The 25,855-nt window shown below is 43.8% G+C and overlaps 1 protein-coding gene across 2 annotated transcripts in view; it reads left to right on the top strand.

Moving 5' to 3' along the window:
* Positions 1 to 24,569, top strand: part of CRTAC1 (cartilage acidic protein 1) — a 47,106-nt gene extending 22,537 nt beyond the window's left edge. The window contains exons 4-16 of one of the 2 annotated variants that reach the window (XM_020812020.3): positions 2,019 to 2,149; positions 2,786 to 2,942; positions 3,840 to 3,974; positions 4,592 to 4,737; positions 5,512 to 5,648; positions 6,329 to 6,411; positions 7,096 to 7,196; positions 7,333 to 7,501; positions 8,458 to 8,606; positions 16,144 to 16,186; positions 16,429 to 16,572; positions 23,710 to 23,835; positions 24,221 to 24,569. In XM_020812020.3, the coding sequence (XP_020667679.3) occupies positions 2,019 to 2,149; positions 2,786 to 2,942; positions 3,840 to 3,974; positions 4,592 to 4,737; positions 5,512 to 5,648; positions 6,329 to 6,411; positions 7,096 to 7,196; positions 7,333 to 7,501; positions 8,458 to 8,606; positions 16,144 to 16,186; positions 16,429 to 16,572; positions 23,710 to 23,835; positions 24,221 to 24,351 (1,652 nt within the window). In that variant the 3' untranslated portion in view covers positions 24,352 to 24,569. Of the gene's footprint in view, positions 1 to 2,018; positions 2,150 to 2,785; positions 2,943 to 3,839; positions 3,975 to 4,591; positions 4,738 to 5,511; positions 5,649 to 6,328; positions 6,412 to 7,095; positions 7,197 to 7,332; positions 7,502 to 8,457; positions 8,607 to 16,143; positions 16,187 to 16,428; positions 16,573 to 17,275; positions 17,949 to 23,709; positions 23,836 to 24,220 lie in introns of those variants that run through there. The other variant, XM_020812021.3, reaches the window with a different exon arrangement.
* The last annotated feature ends 1,286 nt before the right edge of the window (positions 24,570 to 25,855 follow it).

Raw genomic sequence — 25,855 nt, forward strand, 5'->3', positions numbered from 1 at the left:
GGGGGTTGGACTTGATGGCCTTATACAGCCCTTCCAACTTCACTTTTCTATACTGTAATTCTATGATATGGTCTGCCCCAGGCGGCTGATGCATCAAAATGGTTTCCTGATATCTCTTGGGGAATTTCTTGTCACCTTAGCGAGTAATTCTGTTGAAGCCCTAGAGTGTGTCCCTGTAAGTTCTGCTGGACCTCTCAGTGGCTTTCGATGCCATTGACCATGGTATCCTTCTAGACTGTCTCTCTGGGATGGGACTTCTACAGTGGCTCCTGCCCTTCCTGGAAGGAAGAACTCAGAGGGTGGTGCTGGGGGAAATATCATTCAGCATCCTGGCTGTTGAACTGTTGTGTCCCTCAGGGTTCTGTTTTGTTCCCTGTGCCAGCCTTTCTCAACCTTTTTTGGTCTATGGCCATAAACACAATATAAAAGAAATGTGCCAGGGACCCCCAGGGGGCCATATGACACCCGTTGAGAATGGCTGCCCTACAGTATTTAACATCTACATGAAACCGCTGGGAGAGGTTGTCTGGAGTTTTGGGGTTTGGTGTCACCAGTGTGCAGATGACGTCCAACTCTTATCTCTCCTTGCTGTCTAAACCCGAGGAAGCTATACCAATTCTAGATCATGGTCTGCTGCTAGTAATGGACTGGATGAGAGTAAATGAATTGAAACTTAATCAAGACAAGACAGAGGTGCTCCTGGTTAGCCAAAAGACAGATCAAGGAACAGGGAGTCAGCCTGTGCTGGATGGGGTTACTTTCCCTCTGAAAACACAGGTGCACAGCCTAAGGGGCGCTCCTGGATTCATCTCTAACCTTGAATGCCCAGGTTCCAGCAGTGGCCAGGAGTTCCTATGGACAGTTAAACTAGGTTGCCAGTTGTGCCTGTTGCTTGAGAGGTCTGATCTAGCCATGGTGACACATGCCCTAGTTGCATCACAGCTGGATTACTATAATGTGCTCTACATATGGCTGCCTTTGGAAAGCGTTTGGAAACTCCAGCTGGTCCAAAGAGCTGCAGCCAGATTGTTAACTGTGACTGGTTACAGGGATCAAAACACCCCTCTTTGGCACCCCCACTGCTACCAGTTTCTTTCTGGGCACAATTCAAAGTGCTGGTTTTACCTATAAAGCTTTAAATGGCTTTCTAAATACGTCATCTCCTTTTGTGAGCTTACCTGGGTGCTAAGATCATAAGGAAAGGCCTTTCTCCTGGTCCCACCATCCTCATAGGCACATTTGGTGGGGACACGTAAGAGAGCCTTCTGTGTTGCCACTCCCTGGCTCTGAAACTCTCTTCTATGGTAGGCCAGGTTGGCCTCCTTTTTACTGTCCTTCCATAAGTGAACCAAGACCTTTCTCTTCAGGCAGGCTTTCCTTTAAATGACTGGTTGACCAACGGGATTTTTTAAAGGGATAATTTTATTCTATTATTTTACTTGAGCTTTTAATATTGCTCTTATTTATGAGTTTTAATATATCCATTTAACACTTTTAAAATATTGTAGCAATTTATTATTTAGCGTTTAACTTTGTTTCTCTTAATACTGAAAGTCACCTTGAATTCTTTATGACAGTGGTCCCCAACCTTGGGCCTCCAGATTTTCTTGGACTAAAACTTGGACCATAATCTCTGCTGGCCAGGATTTCTGGGAGCTGAAGTCCATCTATCTCCTAAAGCAGTGGTCCCCAAACTTGGGCATCCAGATGTATATAGGAGAGTGCCAGAGAGTGGCAACACAGAAGGATCTGATATAGATCTCCTAGATCTGATATGCTATCTGATCTAGCAAGACTAGATCCCGTGATCCAGCATGGGTGCCGTAGTGCTTATATATACTGTATATGAATGAATGAATGAAGTTGCTTCTTAGGAACGGGTTTATGCCACATCCCTGCACTCAGCCACCTACAGTTCTTTGAGACTTAGTGAGGGACCGCTGCCCAAAGACATGGTTAGGGTTATTTTCCAATACATTGCTGTGAAGTCCCTGATGGCATATCACCCTTTCGCCCAGGTGTAGCCACCTATACAGATAAACTGTTCAAGTTTCGCAGCGGACGTTGGGAGGACATCCTGAGCGATGAGGTGAATCGGGGTGTGGCAAGTCGATTTGCTGGACGCTCTGTTGCATGTGTGGACAGGACGGTGAGTGCCTACATTGGAGGGGATGGGGCAACTAGGGCTGTTATCTCAGGACAGTGGGTTTCTGCCTGACTTGAGGAAGGTGTCTAGTTGGGAACTAAAGAGACGTCACCAAAGCAAAGAATATGAGGAAAGAAAAGAGGTTTGGAGGGCCTCGCTGTCCACCAGACTCCTCAGTGGACATAGTCTACCCCTCCCCCACAGCTGTCAGGACTCCCATCAGGGGCTGCCGTGCCAGGCGGGTGCCGTGCTGCTGATAAACACCACCTGTCTGGGTGATTTATGCCCCTGTCACCTGCGCTTTCTTCTCCTTCTACCTTGCGTGGTTTGTTTTCAAACGATTATTGCTAAATCAGGATGCCATGGGAGAACAATGGGGGCAGGGTAGTGGTTGGCAAACAAGTCTGAGGCAAGCCAGGGGCATAAATGATGGGTATCTTTCTTGGGAAAGAAAGCCCATGGCAAGCCGGGGGGGGGGGGAGTTAAAAAAACCAGTCTGAGCTATGCTGGTTTTACAGTCTGCTATCTGCCACTGAGTTTCCTTTCCCAGACGCACCTCAGTCCAAGCCCTGCTTCTGGCAGCCCACATACTGAGCGGGGAGGCTATTTACTAGCACACACCTCATTTCCTTCCTACAGGGATCAGGCCGCTATGCCATCTACATAGCTAACTATGCCAATGGGAGAGTTGGCCCACATGCCCTCATCGAGATGGACACTGCTGCCAGTGACCCAGAACGTGGCATCGTGGCACTGAATGATGTGGCTGCTGAAGCTGGAGTCAACAAATTCACAGGTGTGAAGGTGAAGGGTTGTTGCTCTGGAGGCCATCCCACTGCAAGGGGTGGGGGTGAAGGTATCAAGCAGGGCTTATCTGAGTGCCTGCTAATGAGGAAACTGCTAATGAAGCTCAAATCCAGGATTGACATTCCTCTTCATGGTTCCACTAAAGAGGGTGCTCCCCTAAAGTTTGTGTAGGGGCTGATGTTGTAGAATAGCAGAAGGGTAAGATTATTTCCCCTCAAGCAATACAAAATGTGGTCAAACTCCTTTAGTTGGCAACTTCCTACATCCACCATTTTGAATCCCTCTCAAAATACTCCAGGTGTTTCATCAGTATGGTGCACTGAGGCAAAAACAAAAGAGCGGCCACCACAAACCCATTGCTCCTTCCACTGGCAGGTGCCATGTATGGTAACTTTACACATTGTGTTGTTGTTTTTTTTAAATCTTGTATCCTGGACTAAGAAGACCCAGGGCATTGAGAAAAATAAAAGGGTAGCCGTTAGTTGAATTGCAGTTGTCAGACACCAGACTTTTGGTAAAAGGGACTTATCCCATGCTAATACTGAATCTGTCTCTATGTTTAGTCCCACAAGCACTGTGAGGACACCTGGTGGTCTTAGTCTTGCTCTCAGTCTATATGGCATTGAATTGTCATTAACCCATTTTGTAATAATTGAGTTAACTTGACTGCTGATAGAGTAAGCCCTAATGACACTGTGAAATTTAGGGTCATTCCAGCTCAGCTAACCGTGGGGAGAGAAAGGAGGGAATTGGGAAGCTAAACAACCTGGTGGAGGTATCATTTGCTCTAAAACAGTGACCCAAAAGCCATCCCAGGTACTGTCCCTGCCCTCACTAGAAGCCGCTGATGAGTTGGTTCTGCAGCTTTCACTGTTCCTCTTTTCAGGAGGTCGGGGCGTAGTTGTGGGGCCCATCCTCAGTGAAGCAGCCTCTGACATCTTTTGTGACAATGAGAATGGCGCCAACTTCCTCTTCCAGAACCAGGGTGATGGTACCTTCATAGATGTAGCTCCCAGCACTGGTGAGTATGTGGTCCAGGTAAGGATGACTGAAACGATGGATGGGAGGAGAAAAATTGCCATGTAGCTGCTGGGCACGTGTTACTCCAAGTGGGATCCTGAGGGTTTTCCATCCCTGCCTGCGTGGGGGGGGGGGAGAGGGAGGGGGAGAGTATCAATGCACGCAGGCTCTGCCATTGGTAGTTCAGTGTCTGGCTGATCACTGGAATTTAACAAAGTGTCAGGATGATATCCATCACTGAAGTGCTGATGACGACACCTATTCTTTTTGGGACCACTTGTTTTCCATCAGCCAGAAAACAGAAAGAGTATGGCTAGAGGAGGAAAAGAGGCAGAATGGGAGGGAGAGGGGTGCTGCAATAGTTCTCCAGCCGTTCTATAAATGCTGCTATCTCAACTAGCTATCTCTGGGATCCCTCACACTTGGCAGGTCTCTCTCTAATACCTGCTTTGCCCTGATAGCTGCACTTGGTTTGTGCAAAGAAAGCTATGCAACAACCCTCTAGTCTCCTCTGCCAGTTCATGAAGCCCAGTTCCTTCGAGTCCCACATCAGCAAAAGGGAAGGCTCAGTTCAATACATCAGGCTCACACAAACACCTGTTTCACTATCCTGTGCAGGCTTGGATGATCCCTACCAGCATGGCCGTGGTGTAGCAGTGGCAGATTTTAACCGTGATGGTAAAGTTGATATAATCTATGGCAACTGGAATGGACCACACCGGCTTTACCTGCAGATGACTGCAGGTGGCCGCACCCGCTTCCGGGTAAGTGCCAGTGCAAGGTGGTAGGACCCAAAGTAGCATACTGCCAGGATATGCTGGGCTATGAGAAAGGGAGTGGCCTGTAGGGGTCCAGCAGTTGTGTGTGGTAACCTCAGGGCAGAAACAGAGGAGGTTACAGCTTTGCAATCCACATGTGCGAAAACAACATAGATCCAGAGGTGCATTCTCCAAAGCTGCCCTGTTCGTACCATGAGCATGTAAACGAAGCTCCTTTTTTTTCATCTTTCCATGACCAATTGCCAAACAAGCTAATTTGGAATGAGTGAAGATGTGAAACCTTGCTGTAAGATAATCAAATCTTCTGCACTTCTTAAGGCGGCTTTACTGGTAATTAATAAGCTTTCGTTTCTTTTGTTTTTGCCCTGTGGAAGACTGCTGGATGCATAGATCTAATTCTGTCACCAAAGAGACCTGTCTGTCTCTTATCTCCAGATGGGTTGCCGCATTTTCCTTGTTCAAAATTATTGTCTTCTAATTCAAGCCCACAGCTCTAGAATGTTCCATATTATTTTTGCAGTATAGATCTGACAGGCTTTTCCTCACTTTGTTCTGTATCCCAGCCACCCCAAGAGCTGCCCTTGCAAAAGAGTGTACTCTGTGGCCTGTCGCACCCTGAAGCACTGTTTTCACCTTCCGCCTCTTCTCAGCCAAGCTCCACAAATACTTATACTAGCTAATCCCAATTCCAGACCTGAACTTCCTCTTGGCCCTGCTCCTGCCCAAGGCCTGCCCCACTAATCCCCGTCCTTCCCCCAGGACATTGCCACGCCCAAACTGTCCATGCCATCACCTGTCCGCACCGTCATCGCTGCAGACTTTGACAATGACCAGGAATTGGAGGTCTTCTTCAACAACATCGCCTATCGCGGCTCGTCCGCCAACCGCCTCTTCCGGTGGGTGAGAGCCACGTGGCCACCAGAGACTGGGGCAGTGGGCTCCCCACCCTTCTAGGCCCTGGGCACTGCAGCAAGGGCTACCCACATCAGAGTCTGGGTAAATCCACCATATATTTGGGAAGTCCTGCATGTCTCCCTGGGAGTATGGGTGGAGGGAGGATTGGATCCTTGACTTAGAATATAATGCCATTTACTCCCCTGTGCTGTAGTCTGCAGGAATGAAGTGGTTTGGGGGGGGTGTCCTCTTCAGGTCTGTCCCTTCTTCAGCCAGCTGATATTTCTATGATGGAACCCCTTCCAGCATTGCTTCTGCCACAGGCAGTCTGTTCTGTCGAGACCACATCCCTGGAGGTTTTGGCTTTTACTAATTAGCACTTATGCACGGTTCCCATTAATTGTAGGCAATCAATGGCTCATTAAGCAGAGCCACTTACATTTCTCAGGCTAATAAAGTGATAGTAGCAGCATGTGGCAACACTGGGGAGTCCACACAAAGACCTGTCATTCTGCAGGCAGGCAGGGCCCCTTCTTGGAAAGGTGTGCATGGGCAAAAGAAAGCTCCATGTGTGGACATGGAGGGCAGTGTCTCTTCCATTAAGAGGACAACCCCACTGAGGGAACTTGCGTAGGAACAGAGGGCATCCACTCGTCCCTCCTATAGCCCCTTTCTGCTTCAGGGTCACCCGTCGAGAACATGCGGACCCAGCCATTGAGGAACTGAATCCTGGTGATGCTACAGAGCCTGAAGGGCGTGGCACAGGTAAGTGCCTGAGGTGCCTGTTATGGAGTGTGATTTCATGGCTTCGCTTAACAAGAGGAGAACTGATGTGTTAGAGATGAAATCACTGAAGCAGATGGAGGGTTAGAACTTGGGCCAAATGTAACTTTCAACTGATGACCTGTTCTCTGCCAGGAAGCTTTTGAACAGAGGACTCCTATGGCTAACGACTGAAAGGCGTTATGCAGCTACTCCATCTGTTTTCCATAAGGTATCTCTCTCATTAAAAAAAAAAGAGGAAGGAAGGAACCCAGTGAGTTTCATGGTGCTGTGGGCACTTGAACCTGAATCTCCCAACTCCCAGTCCAATTTGCTAACAACTATACCACCAACGCAAGGAAAGAAGGTCTTTGTCTATAATGCCCGTCTGCAGCTCAGAGGCTGAACTGTTGAGCACCAGTGGTAGAAAGGGTGAAAGATGCTGTGAGTGATAAAGAATTCAGCTCCAGAAACAGCAGCAGCCTGTGGTGTAAACTGCCACATGGCGAGACAGCCAAAGGCTGCTGTAGGCAAGTCAGAGTGGAGATAAAAATGAAAAAAAGATCATACTCCTCGACTGTCTCATTCTGCATGTTATGCCAGTAATGACTTTAGTGGGGGAATATGGTCCTATCAGGACCAAGATGTTGAAGGAGACTTTGACCTACTGCAGTTGTGTCATTCTAGGTGGTGCAGTGGTGGATTTTGATGGTGATGGCAGGCTGGATCTGATCCTGTCACATGGCGAGTCCATGGCACAGCCTCTCTCTGTCTTCAAAGTCAATGAAGTAAGTTCAAAAGAGTACTCTTCCACATAATGTGTATCAATCCCAACTCATATATCTGCAAGCATGGTCCCCTCCATCTAATTTTCTTCAGCTTCATGCCCACCTTATGCCTGGCTGAGTCTGTCTGTCTCCACAGGGTGCTGGCAACAACTGGCTGCGAGTGATTCCACGTACACGCTTTGGGGCATTTGCTCGTGGTGCTAAAGTCGTATTGTTCACGCGGTACAGTGGTGCCCATCTGCGTATCATTGATGGAGGGTCTGGGTACTTGTGTGAGATGGAACCTGTGGCCCATTTTGGCCTGGGTGAGTGCAAAGGAAGGGAAGTAGGGCTTGAAAAGCAGAATAGCATCTTCTCCCAGGTATTTTCTTGTCCCAACCATCCTCTAAACCATTCCAATAAAACACAGCTCCCAGATTTTGTGGGCCTTCTCTTGTCTGTCACAGTCTCCCATGACCTACCAGATCTTAGAAATGTTATGTTCTTTTCTCCTGGACCCCGAGAATCCTGCAACCAGCTTGGTAACTGGGGATTCTGGAAGTTGTAAACACCTTTCTTCAAAGTTTGCCTGCCAGTCACTGGAGAGTTCATTGCAAGCAACACACAAAACTTTGATTCTGATATCTCATTAACTCAAATTTGACTCTTTTTCATCCAAAACGTTTTGCTCTCTTTATTTGATTGAATCTGTGGATTCGTGGATTCTTGAAATTCTACAAACCAACAATATTTTAAACCAAGCATACAGTATACTGTATATGCTCAGTTTTGAGACATTGTCTTTCAAAGTATTTGGGAATTCTGTTCATCTTTCCTTATATAATAATGTTTATCAGGGGTGCCTTCAGTAGTTTTCATTCCTAGAGAAAAAAGCATGCATTGCAGAGGGACCCTGGTTGCCCCCTCCAGCTGTTACTAAAAAAGGTGCTGCTATAGCTGCACACCTCATTACTCTTCCACAACCTTGAGGTGGCTTAGCTTAGTGGGGCATGCCCAGGTTTGAGTGGGCTGTGAGGAGAGAAGCGATGTGGTTTAGGAAGTCGGGATGGACTTATCCCTGGGAGTTTGGCTCATGCTGGCACAGAGTGGGCGACAGAAGAACATGGCATCACATCTGAAACTCCTTCAGCTCTATTAAGACAGATTTTTAATAGTGGGAAGCAGGAGAGGGAAGCTTAGGCTAGTATTTGGCAAAACGACTGAGTAACTGCAATCCTTGCCTTGCCTAAGATCAGCTCTTCCTTGCCTTTCTTCCTTGCAGGACAGGATGAGCCTAGCAGCCTGGAGGTGACCTGGCCAGATGGCAAATTCGTCAGCCGCGCTGTTGTGAACACTGAGACCAATTCTGTGCTGGAAATCCCCTATCCTCAGGACACTCCAGGGTCATCCCCTGTTATGCTTCCTCTTGAGGTCAGTCCTAGTTTGCTAGCCACCCATTTAAACAAAGGGGTCTGCAAGAATTTTGGAGGGGGCAACAACATAATGGTTTGCAAGCATGAGGCACTGCTGTGTGTTTGATCCTTAACATTTAAAAGTCCCCAGTGAATATAAATCCCCAAAACTTGAAATATGACCACATTAATGCAGAACACTATAACAAAAAAATTTGTGGAGTGATGGAGAGAAGGCAAACCCCCCCCCCATGAACAAACACACTGGCTATGTATTAAAAAGTATAATTGCTATTATCGCAATACTGGCAACTTTATTAGACTTGTCAAGAAAAGGATCTCCATACAATGGTGCCTTGAGTTGCAAACTTAATCCATTCTGGAATGATGGTCGTAACTCAAGTTGTTTGTAACTCAAAGCACCATTTCCCATAGGAATACATTGAAACGCGATTAATCTGTTCCGGCCGAACCCCCCCACCCCACTAAAAACACACTAAAAAACATACTGCAAGACCCATCAAAGCACAGAAACATAACCCCCCCCCCCGAATCAAACAAACCCATTCCAGCAGGGACTACAAAACACACTGCAAGACCCATCAGAATTGTGATTAAGGAGAAAAAATCCACTAAAACCCATTAAGAAACCCACTCCAAGACCCATCGAAGCACAGAAACATAACCCCCCAGCCCAAACCCATGCTGCAAAACCCCAGTACTCACCCAGAACAGGCAGTATCTTTGTTTTTAAAAAGAAAGTCAAAAAGCAAAAATAAAAGCAGTACCAGGCAGTCCAAAGCCTCTCTCACAATGCACACTCTCTAACTGCTGGGGCGAAGGAGCTACAAAGGAACAGTCTCTTCGCCGACCAACGGCTAGTAGTTTAAATTCCCTGCCTTTTCCCTCACCTTTTTTCTGATCATACTGTATCTCAATGCTCTGGTCACAAATCAAAGCAAAATTTTGCGACCGTGGCTGGTCATAACTCGATTTGGTCACAAATCAGGATGGTCGTAAGTTGAGGCACCACTGTACTCTAAACTTCAGCAGTGGGGTCTGTAGAGAGTAGTTTTGGCAGAGACAAATGGTAATGCTTGGTCAGGTTTGCGGTTCTAGGAACCCAGACATACATTTTCAAAATCAGCTACAGCAGCTAACAGAAAACAATGTTTGCATCTTTACAGCCACTCAGCCACATTGCTCCTGCTCCTGCTCAAGTGGGAGCACCCAGAAAGAGTCAGATGCGGTGAAGACTATGGAAGTTTGACTGGAATTGTATACATTCCCTTGTCTTGTCTCCTAGGCTTAGAGGTGCTCCAGGGAGTTCAACACAAAAGAAAAATTTCCAAGACTACTCACTGAGACCTAGCACATCAGCCTTGCAAGGTAGCTGCCGCCAGTCCCACACACAAACATTGCAAAAATCCCAGGAGATGGTTAAGGCAAGGATTGGTTTTAGTACCATTAACCCACTCAGTCAAAGATCCAAACAGCTGCCTGAAAAGATTTTCATGGTTTATTGAAAAGGGAGGGAGAGGACTCCAAAAGACAAAAAGGTAAACGTTCTGAACAGCTGCAAGAAAATGTTTTTCAAAATACCGGGACAAATGTGGAGACAGGCTTAAATATTGCTCAGTATAATATGTATCTCTCCTTCTTCCTCCCCTGTCCCAGTTCACAGGAATTTAAATTCTCAATTTTGCCACAAGACATTTTTAAGAACTGTGTGGTTTTTGTGTGGAAAAAAAAAAACTCTGATGGTTCCACAGAACAGGCCCAGCTGGATGTAACACTGTCTGTGTAGATTAAACTAAATAAATTTATTCAGGAGTCTATGGGAAGCAAGTACCCCCCTGACACCCATGTGATTTGGATGGACACCCCTCCACAAACTCTCTTTTATTATTTCTGACCACATTTCTTTCTCTTTTCTTTATGAAGAAAAGAAACATACAGACTTAGCCTTTTGTTGTCTTAGTTTTGTTGTTTAGTCATTAAGTCATGTCCGACTCTTCATGATCCCATGGACCAGAGCACGCCAGGCCCTCCTGTTTTCCACTGCCTCCTGGAGTTTGGTCAAATTCATGTTGGTAGCTTTGGTGACACTGTCCAACCATCTCGTCCTCTGTCGTACCCTTCTCCTCTTGCCCTCACACTTTCCCAGCATCAGGGCCTTTTCCAGGAATGTCTTAGTAAAGCTAATAGTCAGGTTGCGCTGTATTTCCTGCATAAGAAATGTCAAGAGGCATCATTTTTTCTAATAATCATCAACTCAATACACCCCCATACTAAAAAGAGAGAGACAAAACAGTGCCACTGAAAACAAGATAACAGAATCCCAAGCTGGCAGGAATGCAACTCCCACACAAGAAAACAAAAAGGGTCACCCCCATCCCCAACCAAACCCTACTACAATGAGCCCATGAATGTTTGGTAGTCAGGAGCAATTAAAACATACGGATTACAGTTGAGGTGGGAGAGGGGGGAAAGAGTGGGGGGAGAGAGAGAGATAAATGTACACATTTCCTGTACAGAGGAAAGGTTGACAAGATGAGTAGCTGAATCATACTTTAGTATGAGCAATCTCTATCTTTGTGTGTGTGTGTGTGTGTGTGTGTGTGTGTGTGTGTGTGTGTGTGTGTGTGTGTGTAGAAGTATATATGCTTGTAAATTCATAGGAAATTGCAGTTTTTAAAAAATAACAGGGATAGTTGATCTTAGACAACATTGATGGCAGCTGAGTATACAGAAAGAGCGCAAGGAACAGATCAAAGGGAAGAGAACACAGAGGTCAGTTAGAATGTGTGAGTCTATCAATAAGCTCTATGGTTATGAGTAAGTCTAAGATGGAGAAGGCTGTGAGGTAGCAGAAACCAAATCCTGAGAAAACACAAGGCAGAGAAAGAGAGACCATTGCCCTTCTCAAGCTCTTGGCATGCATGGCAAGTACCTTGGATAGGAATTAGAAGAACTAAGGGGATGCTTTCCCCATTTTTAGAGTGGCATGTCCCTTTCTCCCAATTAGTTATAAAATTCTCAGGTTTGGAACTAGCAGCCTTCTAGTATTATATATCATGGCAGAAAATCTAGGTGAAAAAAGCAGGTATGATTTTATCTGTTCTCCACTCTCAAAATCTTGTATTCCTAAACATTTCTCTGTGTACTAGCAAGTATATAAATTGCAAAAATGTAAAATTAAGGTTCCTGTCTGCAGAGCTTATAAAAGACAGAAGGAAGACATTCATTAGGTACATGAAAACAAAAATGGGAGAATAAAAAAATGAGAAAAGCCAGTGAAAAAGACTATGATACTTAAGATGGTTTGGAAAGAAATGAGAGGCATGCAACCACAAACTCAGTCCATGTGTAATTTTAAAATAAATGATGCCCATGTGTTCAGCTTGGTCAGATACTGAGCTCTGAATGTTACTGTGTGTCATGTATATGTAGCTGCAGGATATTTCTAGGAAGGGTGTGGGTACAATCAAAATATTTTTAAAGCAAGGACAGACAGACGGAGTCAATAAGGTCCCAACCAGTCCCTCATCTTCTGAACCTCCTTCAAAGCTGTCCTCATGTAATGATGCAGTTTATCTACTTTGGGCCTCCATGTACTGTGTTAAAACTGATGAGAAACCATAAAATACTTGAAAAGGGGCCTTGGTGTTAGATAATGACCGAAGTGATGTCATTACTGAATGTGCTTCTGCCAGCATAGTGACATTCAGCATTAGAGATGCAGTGATGGGAGGAAAAGAATGGCCAAGCTGTCAGAGCCAAAAAGTTCTGCAGCACTGCTTTTTCAACTCTGACTACAACATTATTGCTGGGTTTCGTTCTAGCACTGCTGTCTATTACAAAGTACAGAATTTGTCTGTCCTTCTACTGTTCTAGTGCTTCTTCTGTCAACAGTGGAGTTCAGCAATAAAAAGTTGGAAACATTTACAAACGGCATTGCCAAAAAAGTGAAAAGAAGTTATTTTAATTATATAGCCTCTGCACTCTATGAACAATGAGTTGTGAAACCTCAGTAATGTTCAATGGAAAATGTTGCAAACATTAGAAAGATTTGGTGTTGCCCCATGAAAATGAAGCTCATTTGGCAAATGTGTAATTTGATGTGACTGATTACTTTCCTTTGACATATATTGATAAATCTGATGTGGGTATTCTAACATATATACAGAGTCTTTGACTCACATGGAGCACCCCACATACTTCTTTAGTTCAATGTGTGGTGAACACAAAACAAAAATATAACAAAACTGTTATAGCACCTTAAAGTTGAATCAATTTTTCACTGAGAGCTTTTGTAGATTACAGTCCACTTCCTCGGGCACATAAAGTGAAATGATTAGCCACAGGTTTATATACAAGTAAACATTGTTGAGGTAGAGATCCAGTAAAGGTGGATACGAGCATGAAATTTCAAAATGACCAGTTTTGAGCTTTGAGACTTTCAGTTACTTAAATATCCTGACATAACTAAAGTAGCACAGATTATTGCAGAGATGTAAAAAGTAGAGCCTGGGAAGTAGCTTGTATTTTTCTAAATCAACTTCTGATTCTATAGCCCAAATCAGTAACTACATCTATACACAGTATTATAAAGGAAAGCTAATGATTAATGTTCCTTAGGGCCAAAGTTTCTGTATATGCCTCCATTTTACATGTGTAAAATTTCCCTTTCCATTGAAGTGAATGGGGAAGGCCACCTGCACAGGGGTGCCGTAGCAGAACACCTGGGCCTGGATCTGTGTGGTTCAGGTGCAGTATTACTATAATTCTATCACAGCCATCAATGTCACTCTCAGTAGAAACAGAAGAGGTTACACTGTCAAATGCTCTAGCATTTTAGGAGACTGAATAGCACGTCCATAGGCAGAAAGAGCAGAGAATACACTTATTAGCAAGTAAGGAATGATATAAGAGTAGTTAATTAGCAATAACTGGAAGAAAGGAGGGCAGGGAAATTGGGGGAAGGGGTGTTTAAGTCTGCGACAACATGCCCCACTAGTTCCAAAAAGGATAACAAATTGTGTTCATTATATTATACTGTAATTCTGCCCCAGTTTTCAAGCAAATATTGTCACCCAAAGTATTACTCAACAATAGAGGGAGAGAGAAAGAGAGGTTCTACTTCCAAACTTAAAAGACATAGAAGAGAAAGGGGAAGAGAAGGAAACTAGAGTAGGGAGATGGTTTGACAATCTTAGGGCAAAGCACCTAGTGTATTTCTATTAATGTTGGTCTTCAATAGATGTGATGAAACTGAACAGCTCCATTCCTCTCGCTGATGGCATTGCTCAGGGTGTGTTTCCCATCACTTCTGCAGTCACAGGGTAACTGGCAACTGGAGCACAGGTTTCTTTCTGGTAGTGTAGGGAACAAGTTCTCTTCAACTGCTCCTTCTCTCAGAACTAGCCTGATCTTCCCTTGCCTTTCTGTTTTCCTGAGAGACAAGTGGCACAATGTCACTATAGCCTTTTACCCTTGGCCATGAGATTCGTATGTGTCCATTTAGTCCTGCAGCATTGGGGCACTTGTGTTTGCTTCATTTCTGTAACAGATTTGCTGCAGGATCTCTCTCTCTCTCTCTCTCTCTCTGTGTGTGTGTGTGTGTGTGTGTGTGTGTGTGTGTGTGTGTGTGTGTGTGTGTGTGTGTGTGTGTGTGTGTGTGTGTGTGTGTGTGTGTGTGTGTGTGTGTGTGTGTGTGATTGTAATCACCAGCATGCCTTGATTGCCAGAAATGCTAGTATATCAAACAAGAAACAAAACAAAGCAAAAAAAGATAAAGAAGACAAAAACATTGTGGCACTTTAAAGACTATTTTAATGTGAGCTTTTGTGGACAGGGTCCACAACTTCAGACATAACAGGGAGAATGCATGGCAAATATTCATATAGTTATGCTTTCATTTTGTTTTTTTCTTGTCTGACATGCTCTCATGGATTAATGTGGCTTGCCACTTTGAAAACTGCAGAAATGATGTGTCATTGGCTGCCCTCCTCCCTGGTTTTCTGGCTTTTTCTAGGTTAACTATAACCCTCCCAGTGAGGGGAGAGGGAGGGATTTTCCAAGCAACTGGAGGTGAAGTTGAAAAGGCAATTAACACCTCTTAGTTTTACAACTGACCCAAATAATTTTGCACCTGATGGAGAGGTAAACTGCTAGAACTAGTTTATTAATATAGGTCAACACTATTATGATAAACATCTGCACTTTGAATGTTACCACCACATTTTTGCATGATATATTAAGATAAATTGTGTAAGATTTTGGATGTTGTTCATATATAGTCGCGGTTGTGATGAAATGGTTAGGAAGGACAGATACAAATACTGGCCAAACATTATGGAGTTCCAAGAAAACATGCAGTCTTTTTAATCAATGATCTTAGAATTTTGGAACACATATCTTTTTTCGTTGATGCATTGATTGTAAAGCAGTGAATTTACTCACCACAAAATACTGAGAAGAAACAGGTGCACAGGGGCAGATAAACTAAGGCCTTGGAAAATGATTAGAGAAATAGTGGGATCTTTTGAATGCTGAATGTCCTGCCCAAATTCCTGGTAGCTTTCAAATAATGAAACATAAATTTATTTAAAATATTTTTACACTGCCTTCCTTCTAAAAATGACCTGTGGCAGCTTATGTCATTAGAAACACAATATTAAAAGCTAAAAATAGCAAATTATCCAAATATTAAAGAAGAGTTAATAACATTATATTAAAATGTTATGTAGAAGTATTACAAAAAATAGTTTTAGAAGCAACAAAGTATAAGCCATCCTGTTTATTGTCTCCTAGACAGACCCCATGTTAGGCATCCTTCAGTCTCGAGAGAGTATGGTAACGTGCTCTGTATGGAGGACTTGGAACAGCATCTAGTGTGGCTGAGAAGGCCAATTCGAGAGTGGCAATCCCTTTCCATGTTCTTTCCACACTGTATGAGAAGCTGGAGTGTCCTCTCCAGAGCACAAAGCCTAGGAAGAAAAATATGGAGGATAGGCTGTTACTCAAGCAGCAAATCTCTCCACGTCGCTGAAGTAGTCAAATGGAAAGGCAAGAGCCAATACAATTGGTTCCAGCGACATCGCAGGAGTTGGCAGAATGGCACAAACTGCCTCCGGGACTCCGGCTCCGGATTTTGCCTCGAGGTTAACTCCTGAAGCCTTTTCCATCAGTGGATATAGCCACAAGGCAGTGGAGGTTTGAAATGGGAGTTTTCCTTCTCCTAGATGGGCTGCTTTCCCAGGCTGACGAGTCAGTCACTGAGGAAAAGCCTGCCTGAAGATAAAGGTCTTCATCTGCTTGTGGAAGGCTAGTAAAGATGGGATGAAGAAACTTCCTGTACACTTTTCAGAATTGATTCTATAACAAAGATACTCAAAACTGGGAGGTACATATTAGCTGTTACACAGAAACTGCAGCCATGCAGAGTGCTCAACTCTCTGAAACAGCATCTCAGAGCAGAATACACAAAGGGAAGAGACAAGCCTGAGAGGAAATTGAGCGCATATGACAAAATGTTTTCCTTTATTTCACAGTGTGGCCAAGGATTCTCTCAGCACGAGAATGGGCGATGTGTTGGTGAGTCATCTAGTAGGGGCAGATCAGTGAATGGTAGCAGGGGTGCAATTTTCCTCTGCTCCCAACAGGGCATACTGTAGTAGAATGTCAGCTTTCTGATGTTCAGTGACCATAGCAATGGCTCTATTCTGAGGATAAAACACCACACCAACTGTGGTGCTAGTAATCTATTTGTCATTAGATTCTGTGTTCTTCTGAGCTTTTCTGAACCTTTGTTGAGCTCTCTCTCTCTCTCTCTTTAGATATGGATGAGTGTGCAGAATTTCCCTTTGTCTGTCCAAGGGGCAGGCCCGTCTGCATCAACACATATGGTGGATACCGTTGCCGCAGCAACAAGCGCTGCAGCCGGGGCTTTGAGCCCAATGAGGATGGCACAGCTTGTGTTGGTGAGTGATGGGTTGGGCATAGCAAAGACCTTAATTCCTCACAGAGGTTGAGTTTGGGGTTGCTCCATAATATCAACTAATGAAAATGCATGTACTTCTTATGTGTTGGAGTGCATGCACTTCCTGGGTCACACAAGGGAAAGTTTAGCTTTAATGGGGCAGGGAATATCTTTGGGTATGGGTGTATTTACATCATCAAATGAGAGGGAAGAGCAAGGGTAAAATAAATGAAAAGTAGCTAGTGAGGTCCTGAATTTAGCCACAGGTTTATATACGAGAAGGATACAGCAGTAGATGAGAAGAGAAACAATATATCTCTGGATCAGAAAAGGTATCTTACATCAGATTTGGGTCTGCAAACATTTAAATCATTAATATCAAACAGCTGCAAAGCAGTGACAGGAGAGCAAAAGTTGGAGAAGAAGGAAAGGTTATTTGGAGGCAGAAGCACGAGACAGGCATTGCCCCCCTCCCCCAGAATCCTAAGTATATATATTATTTTAATGTACACAAGGAGACACACAATGTTGTAACAAAGTGGGCTATGTGTGTGGAATATGCAAACATACTGTTATTCCATTTCTCCAGTTCCCAGAAATATTTTCTCAGACATTTTTGCTGAAGAACTCTGTCTTGTCAATTGCCAGTACATAACTTATCTTCTTTTTCTCTCTGCCTCTCTCTTCTTTCCCTTTCTGTGCAGCTCAAGTGGCCTTTTTTGGAGGATATCCTTCTTCAGGGAGCTGGTTGGGCCCCATTCTGCCCTCCACCCCTCTCCTCCCACTTTGCCTCGGACTCTGCTTTCACTCCTATGCACTTTAATCCTTGCCAATAAAATAAGAAGCAGCCTTTATGGATGAACTGGCCTTCCCTGTACTCCTTCCCTCCACTTCCTCTCATGCAAACTTCTCATAGTGGTGCCTGGGAACATGGACTGAGGTGGGAGGCAGCCATCTTTGGAAAGGGCACTACATAGCCCAGGGGCAACCATCTTTGTGAAGGGCACTACACAGTCTGATTGATGACACTGTTACTAGTCACACATCCCTTGCATGTTTTCTGAGAAAACAAACAGGACAGAAGTTCCACCAATGCTTTGTCTTCTCATTGTGTCTGCCACGTTCCTGGGAGCTCACCTTTGACCAAGATGGTGGCTCCCACTGATAATTGCTTGCTTGGTTGAAATCAATTCAGCTACCCTGTGCCTGCTGGTTTGGCCTGTGCTTTCCTTCCTTCCACTTTTCCTCCAGCCTGACTGGACCAGGATTCATCTCTGATCTTGTTTTACCAGTATGTGTCTGCTGTTTGAACCCCCTCTGTCTTTCAGCTGGAGAATCACCCTCCCACACACCCAATAAACTGTACACTGTCTATAAGCACCTGCTTGCAGCTATGCTTGGACTATAGATGGGGTTGTGGAGGGACAACAGCTTGTGTTCGTGTGGGTTGAAATGAAGCAAGCCAAGCTGGGTGCCAGTTTTCTTTAGGGAAAAGACTTGTAACTTTATAGGAGCAATGATTATCCAGAGCACTAGGAGGACAGAGAGTTGAGAATATTTCCATGAAACAACTACCCAGGAAGGTAGTAGTGCATCAGGAGCAGGCAGGTTGTCTGCTTATGTATGCACGTGACTATGATTTCCATTGTCCACTGCTACCTCCAACATTACTGAAGTGATACTTTATATTTCACCACCACCACCCCACTTCATTCCACTGCTATCAGAAACTGCCCTCTTCTCTCTGGTTGGTTAGAATTGTGCAGGATGAGAGTTCTATTGGCCTGTGCTCTGTGACAGTAGGACCGAACATCTCCTGCTCATTCCTGACCAACCAGAATGAAAGGAAGACTATTGCACTGGTTCTGTCCATCTTTGGCTCTAGAGTCACCTTCCACCTTGTTTGTCCATCGCCAAGATGAATGTTATTTAAAATGTCTACTATCACTTACTTTGCTTAGTACTCATACCTGAAAAATTTGGTGGTTTTCAACTCTGGACAAATGGTCTTAGGAGTCCTTGTCTCTTTGGAGGGAAGATATATAGCTTACCTTCCAAATATAGTAAGCTAGTCCTGCCCTCTTTGGTGGCTCGCTTGCTCTATTTTCTATCTGGGCTCTAGACTTCTGAGTAAAAGTCCAGCTTTGATGGCATTACTGATTAGAGAACGCTCCGTTTTGTAAGATGTCTGCATTTTGCTTATTTGCTTTTCACCACTCCTTGCAAAAGTGGAATCATGTGCTTTAGAGACCACGGGGTGGACTAGAACAATTCCTTTGATATCCAATTAGTTTTAATATAACACTTAACCACATGATTCAGAAAGTCATCATGGTGCATTACAAGCACACAGTAGGAGTAAAAAAAATGCTCCACACCAGAGATACTTGGGAACTCATGGTCAGAAGTGCTGTATACATCACATTACAAGTACATTCCCAATATGGCCATAAGTTTAGTACTGAATGAAGGAGATAACTTTGAAGAGACATGCTTGTTTGTAAATTCACAATGGGTGTATATCAAGGAGTTACAATTAGCCATTTTTTCCATGTTGTGTTGGCAGGCATGCATTTCCCTTCCAAAATTGTGTTGGACAACAATGAAAAAATGGCTACTGTGTAACATGTAAAGTGAAGGGAACCCTGGAGGCTCAAGCATATGATTTCTGGCAAACTTTTAAGAAAAGACAGGTGAAATACAAGTTAAATTTCTGCAGCGACCAAACATTGAGAGTTGATTCCAAACCCAAATATGATCTGTTGGTCCCTGAGTTTAGAGAAAGGACCTAACAGATTTTCCCATGGGGAATATAATAAACTTATAATAAACATATAAGTAAATTTAGTAGCAGTGAGCTTGGAATACGAATCCAAATGGGCTCATATCTAGAGTTACCTTTTGGGCTACATTTTTCAAAATACTTTACCTGGCATGACCAGTGGCTATACTGGCAGAGGTAATCTGAGATTTGACCTAAAAAGTACTGTGCTTATATTGTAATGCAAGGTGTTACAATCTTGGAGTTTCCCCTTTGGTTTAGATAAAATCCAAGCCAGAAAGTGACTTAAACTCTCCTTTAAAGCCTCTTTCCCATTCACTCATGATATTTCAAAGTCCTTCCCCTCATCCTTACCTTTTTGTGCTTCCACAGTGCAGAGAAGGAAAGGGATATCTGTTCTTCCCTCTCTATGTCAGGCACACTGTGTGCCATATCAGGAGCACTGGGAATGTGATTTTCCCAGAGCTATCCATCCATGCCATTGGTTCTGGGAAGTAATATTTCCCAGTGTGCCTAGTGTGCCTTCACTCAGACATGCACCTATGGCAGTATGCCGGAAAAAGTTGGGGAGGGAGTTAGATCTCCCTGTCTTCCCTGTCCATGTTACTGGAGTAGCAACGAGCATAGTTTCAGGAAAGAAGGTGATTGGGAAGACAGCTGTGGGCTGACTGAGAAATAGGTGCCTTGAAGGAGGACTGGATTGTACCACATTACTAGTGAAACAATTGGAGCACGATAGGGTCTGAAATAGATTTGAAAATACAATTTAAAAAGCTGAGCTATTCTCCTAAGGGGGGGGGGCTTGGTCCAGGATTCTGATTAATTCCAAGATTGGGGGGATGAGAGAGAGAGAGAGAGTCCATCATTTAAAAACTAAAATAAAACATTTTCTGATGATAAGTAAGGAGAAGAAACTCAGAACTTTAAAGAAGGAACCATTCTTTCCAGATGAAAGCTGGCTATTTCTGAGACACACAGTGATGATTCTCGTGCTGTCTGGTTCCCTTTTCCCTAAGGCCATTGTGTCTACCTCTTCTAGAGATCGTGGCAGGATTTCATTCCATGGATACTTATAAAACAGCATCTTATATTTAGCCATTGTATTTTAGTGGAGAGCAGATTTGTTTGCTCTGTTAGACTTTTAGCTGAAACACAGTATGACACAGAGTCAAATCAAAATGTTGCAACCTCCTTTGGTGTACCTCTCTATTAGCCTTCTTCAACCTAGGTAACCTCTAGCTCTGCTGGTCTACAGTTCTTATCATCCATTGACAGCACAGCCACCAGGTTGAAAAAGATGGCTCTAGAGGATTTCATTCCTTATAACTTTCCATTTCTGTAAACATTATCTCATGTTTTTGACATCATCTGCAACCTCCTCACATCCTGCTGGAAAACGGAATCATCTTCACCCTGTAGTGAAACCTGTATCCTGAGAACCAGAGGTGCTTTCTCTCTACAGCTGGTTAAGCTGTACAAAAGGAACAGATAGGTTCATACAGTGTGAACAAAGTTAGTTACCCTGTGCTTCTAAGCCCACTTCGCCAAGAGGAAAATGAATGTTTACACTGATGCTAAAATCAGAGGTTGTGGGGAGGGATTCTTTTTGACTATAGTTCCCATAATCCTACAGCCAGCAAGGCCAAAATTCCACAAAAACAATTTTTCCAAGTTATGGATAAACACATTAGATAGACTAAATTCCAATTGCTGGTGAAACAGAATAAATTCATTGAACCAATAAGACTTACATATGTGTTGACTTACCAGAGTCTCATTTGTTCGTTCAGCTGATTTACTCTAATTGGGACAAATGATTTGGTTTAACCCATTATTTCTTGTTGCTTTGATAAAAATTGGACAAGCAACCTCTACATTATACCTACCCCCAATGCCAAGGTCCACATTCCATTTCTTCAGGGAAATTCAGTGTGTCTATAGGGTAGTTTTCAAAAGGGACATATAGGATGCACTTTGCTCCCATCAGTACAAACAGTGAAGATTCTCATCCTCTCTGATCTTTTCCTATCTGTGTTCCTATCCATATAATTCCTGTTGGATAACACATGCAGTGAAGTCTTACCAGGTGAGAAGTGGACTGTATCTGTACTCATGAATAGCTTCTCCAAGAACCAAATAAGAAAATACTATATAGCAAGTATGTGTGTGTGCTGTACAAGTATGGTGTGTATGTGTGTGCCACAGAACTATGAGCCACAAGTATGAATGCATGTATGGCTTCAAAAAAGGTGTTGCATATGTTTATCACATAATGTAAGTGTGTATGTGGGTGGTGCATGTGTGCATAGGCTACATGTCTGGATGGCACTGTCTACATACTTTGAGATAACAGAGCTGTTCGTGAGAAAGGGGGTTTACTTCATCCTGGCAGAAATGTAGCAATGCCTACAGATAAAGTATTTGCAAACATCTGGCCAGTAGTTTTTTGCAGGTTGAAGGGGAACATCATAAATGAAAAATAAGGAGGCATGCCCCTTGACCAGCTAGAGTTAAGAGCAGAACCTGGCATTAGAGTCGCAACCAAGCTCTGGTTTGTTTCTTCTACACTCCAAAAGAGATGGCAACAACGATCAAGTATGGTGCCAGTGCCCTCTAGAGGGCAGAAACAGAATCAGAACAGTTCCCGGTTGCCTACTGGTTTGTCAGCACCAAATCTCAGATTTCGAATTCCAAATTACAGCACTTTGGATTCAGAATTTTAAAATTTGGAATTTTCAGATATCTGGAATTCCGTTATTAGGAGTACCACATTATCATTATTTCCCCCTTTGAAAATACACATACCGGCAAAACATTTTAAATGAATTTCCCTGTCTCCTCTGACACCTTCCCAGTGATTTTGCCAAGTGTACACCAACAGTCAGCAGTGCCTTGGTATTAGGAAATGACTGAACTGATTGAATCCAGAACAATGAGAGTATCAGCAGGAAATGCCAGCAGTTTTGGGGAAGCAGAGGACAGCATGCACTGGGGAGTGGGCACTGCCTCACCTAATCCAGAGTGTAACAACTTGATGGAATTCCACTTTTTGCCTCCTTGAATGAGTGCTGGAGAAGCAAAGGACACTCCCTGATCTGGCACTAGAGACTTCTATTATTACGGCTGCTCCTCTGGGCAGAGAAGAGTGGGACATGATGTTCGAGTTGTGTTATGTCCTCTGAAGCTTTGGGAGTGCAACACAGGTCCTTAGTGAGGAGACAGCCATTCTTAGCCAGGAGATCCCAATGTTCCTGGGCTTGGCTGGCATGATGGAGGGCACACAGAAGGGACAAGCTAGGTTGATGGGCAATTCCACAGAGGGAGAACAGCATTTTCTCCAGCTTGAAGTGGTGGTTCTGACCAACAAGCTAAAGGACCTACTCCACTACAGGTTTTCCTCCTTATGAAATAAGGAGGAGTTCATTCTAGCAACCCTCTTGGACCCCCCAAATTAAGCAGTGGGTAGTAGATATTTGCTCTCACTCCAGCTCCCCACAACCTTGGGAAACCCATGGCAACCCCCGTCAGGAGGCATTGCCCCAATACCCTTGCTGCCAAACTGCCTTTAAATTTCATTTCTCAAGAAATCAATCTAGGATGGCTGAGAAATAGTTCACTTTCACCTCCTACAAGCAGAAACCTAGCCTTTTGCTTTCTAATTTATAGAAGTAAATGTGAATTTAAATATTTAGAATTATTATTACAGGTATTCAGAACTATCAAATTTGGATTCAGATATATTTGGAACTATCTGAATATGGCATTGTTCAGTGAAATCCAAATTCATGTCCCTAATTGTAAGCTTCAACACCCAGCATAGGGAATGTAAAAAAAAATTACACAGTAGAGGTACAGATGTTGTCCTGCCCCACCCAAACTTTTATCAGTGCAAGTCAGCATGGCCAATGGGAGCTGTAGTCCACCCTTAACTGGAAGGCCACACAGATTCCCAACCCCTGAACTACAGGGTCTGCACTAGGAGAGGTGGTAAGATGGGAGGGAGGGAAAGTAAAAATCCAACTATTGCAATAGGAGTGAGACTAACAAGTAGAAGTCTTGTGGTATCATGCGTAGCCATAACTTTTGGAAGGAATAAGCAAGACTGCCATTTTCACTCTGCTCAAAGAAAGGGAATTGGGGGGGGGCTAGAATTGGTAGGGGTATGCTACCTAAATTAGGTGAGTATGTATTATTACTGTCTTAGTTTTTCAAGGCAGGACTGGCAATCTAACCAGATTTCCCACATGGGGCAGTGTGGCCATTGCAGACCATAGACTGAAGGTGGCCATATGCCTCTTTGTAAGATCTTGCCTTCTGCTCATTGTGATTATCTAACCTTTCCTCCTCTTTGCCCAGACATAGACGAATGTGCCTCTGGCCTGCATAGCTGCAGCCACATCTGTGTCAACACTCAAGGTGGGCATTCCTGCAACTGCCCCCCTGGTTTCATGACTGATCGCCGTGATGCCAATAAGTGTCTGGGTAAGTAGCCACTATCTGTTAAGTAGGGCAGGAATTGGTGTTCCTGAAACTCTGCAAGAGAAGAGTTGGATTAAGTAGCTAAGCACTTCCTCAATGTGAAAATCCATATCATCTCCATGTATTTCCCTTGGTTGACACATATGATGGAGCAGGTTGGTAACTGCTTCTTGCATGGTAATGGAACTGGGCAAGAGTGACCATTTGTTCCAGAGAACAGTACGTAAGGCGGGAGAGGTATTGCTAGGCATACTTTTAAAAAAAATCATTAAGGAAGAGAAATGATTTGGAAGAGATTTAGTTTCTTTTGCTGGGATGGAAACATCTTAAGTCCCTACCTGCTGCTCTCACTGGGTGATATACTGTTTTCCCTTCTTCTGTTTTTCAGATGTGGATGAGTGTAGAGAGAGACCAGCCCCATGCGATCAAATCTGCCACAATGAGCTAGGCTCTTTCCATTGCCACTGCCAGCAAGGCTTCTCTTTGGGACCAGATGGACGACGCTGCCTGCAGGACTGATCAGTGGCTGTTTTCCTGCTTCATAGTGAACATTAGCTTACCTCTAGAGTGCATAGTAGACACTGGTCTGTATGTACCAGCTCATATATGGGACGTAAACAGTACCAGGATTCCGCCTTGCCCTGATGATTGCTGCCAGAGTCTGTTTGAAAAACTGGGATCTTCTTCTTTGCACCTTTCTGACCTGAATCCAAAATAAAACTCTTACTTGTTCATTCCATGATATATTTTGAAGATTTTATGGTTGAAACTATCTCCTATTGTGTAGTTTTTTTTCTCTCCTTCCTGACAACGCAGCATGATTTAGAGTTCTCTGACATGTTGCTGAGTTATCTTTCTAAGCTTAAAGAGTAGATGAAGCAACCTGATATTTAGTTCAAGCCAAATATAATTTTCTGGTTTAAAAATGTTTTGGAATGTAACTTCCATTGTCTTTGATCACTAGTCTACATTACAAAGGAACTTAGATCTTGAATGTTAGTCCTGTACTCAAATTCCAGGTGTAAAAACTCCCTTCCGGATCCTCCCTCTTTTATAACCAGCCAGATAAAGATGTTTTAATAATCCAATTGCTATGGAAATGCAGATTTTGGTAAAAGAAAATTATTCCTTATTACTCATTTAAGCTAGAATTTCCAAACTCTTCTAGTCTGTTTTCTCATATTTTACTACACTTGGTTAACTAATAGTACAGCTAGTGGTTTACCCAAACAATCAGTCAAAAAGAAGGTGAAACAAATGTAGATATGCAGAATGTATTACAGAATAATCCAAAACAGAGAAAATATTTCCCTTAAGGATGTGGGTTTATATATATAGGACTGCCAGACAAACAGAATGGCCAGACAAGCAAACAGTTGCAGGTGCAATTTCAGGTTACAAACCTTATCTGTGGTGACTGGTTTTTTATCAATATTTCCATGGTGGCGCTGCGAGCTAAACCGCAGAAGCCTGTGCTGCAGGGTCAGAAGACCAGCAGTCATAAGATCGAATCCACGCGATGGAGAGAGTGCCCATCGCTTGTCCCAGATCCCGCCAACCTAGCGGTTCGAAAGCATGCAAATGCAAGTAGATAAATAGGGACCACCTCGGTGGGAAGGTAACAGTGTTCCGTGTCTAAGTCGCACTGGCCATGTGACCACAGAAGATTGTCTTCGGACAAAACGCTGGCTCTATGGCTTGGAAACGGGGATGAACACCGCCCCCTAGAGTCAAACACGACTGGACAAAAATTGTCAAGGGGAACCTTTACCTTTACCTTTACCCACTTATTATTACATTATTTGACATACACATTTGTGGTGGGTATTTTTTTATTAACATTGCTGCCTATTATTACATCCTCCTGCCAACCTAGCAGTTTGAAAGCATGTAAAAATGTGAGTAGATAAATAGGTACCACCTCGGTGGGAAGGTAACGGCATTCCGTGTCTAATCGTGCTGGCCACGTGACCATGGAAACTGCCTTTGGACAAATGCTGGCTCTATGGCTTGGAAATGGGGA

Source organism: Pogona vitticeps, chromosome 3, assembly GCF_051106095.1.
Source record: "Pogona vitticeps strain Pit_001003342236 chromosome 3, PviZW2.1, whole genome shotgun sequence".
NCBI classification, from domain to species: domain Eukaryota; kingdom Metazoa; phylum Chordata; class Lepidosauria; order Squamata; family Agamidae; genus Pogona; species Pogona vitticeps.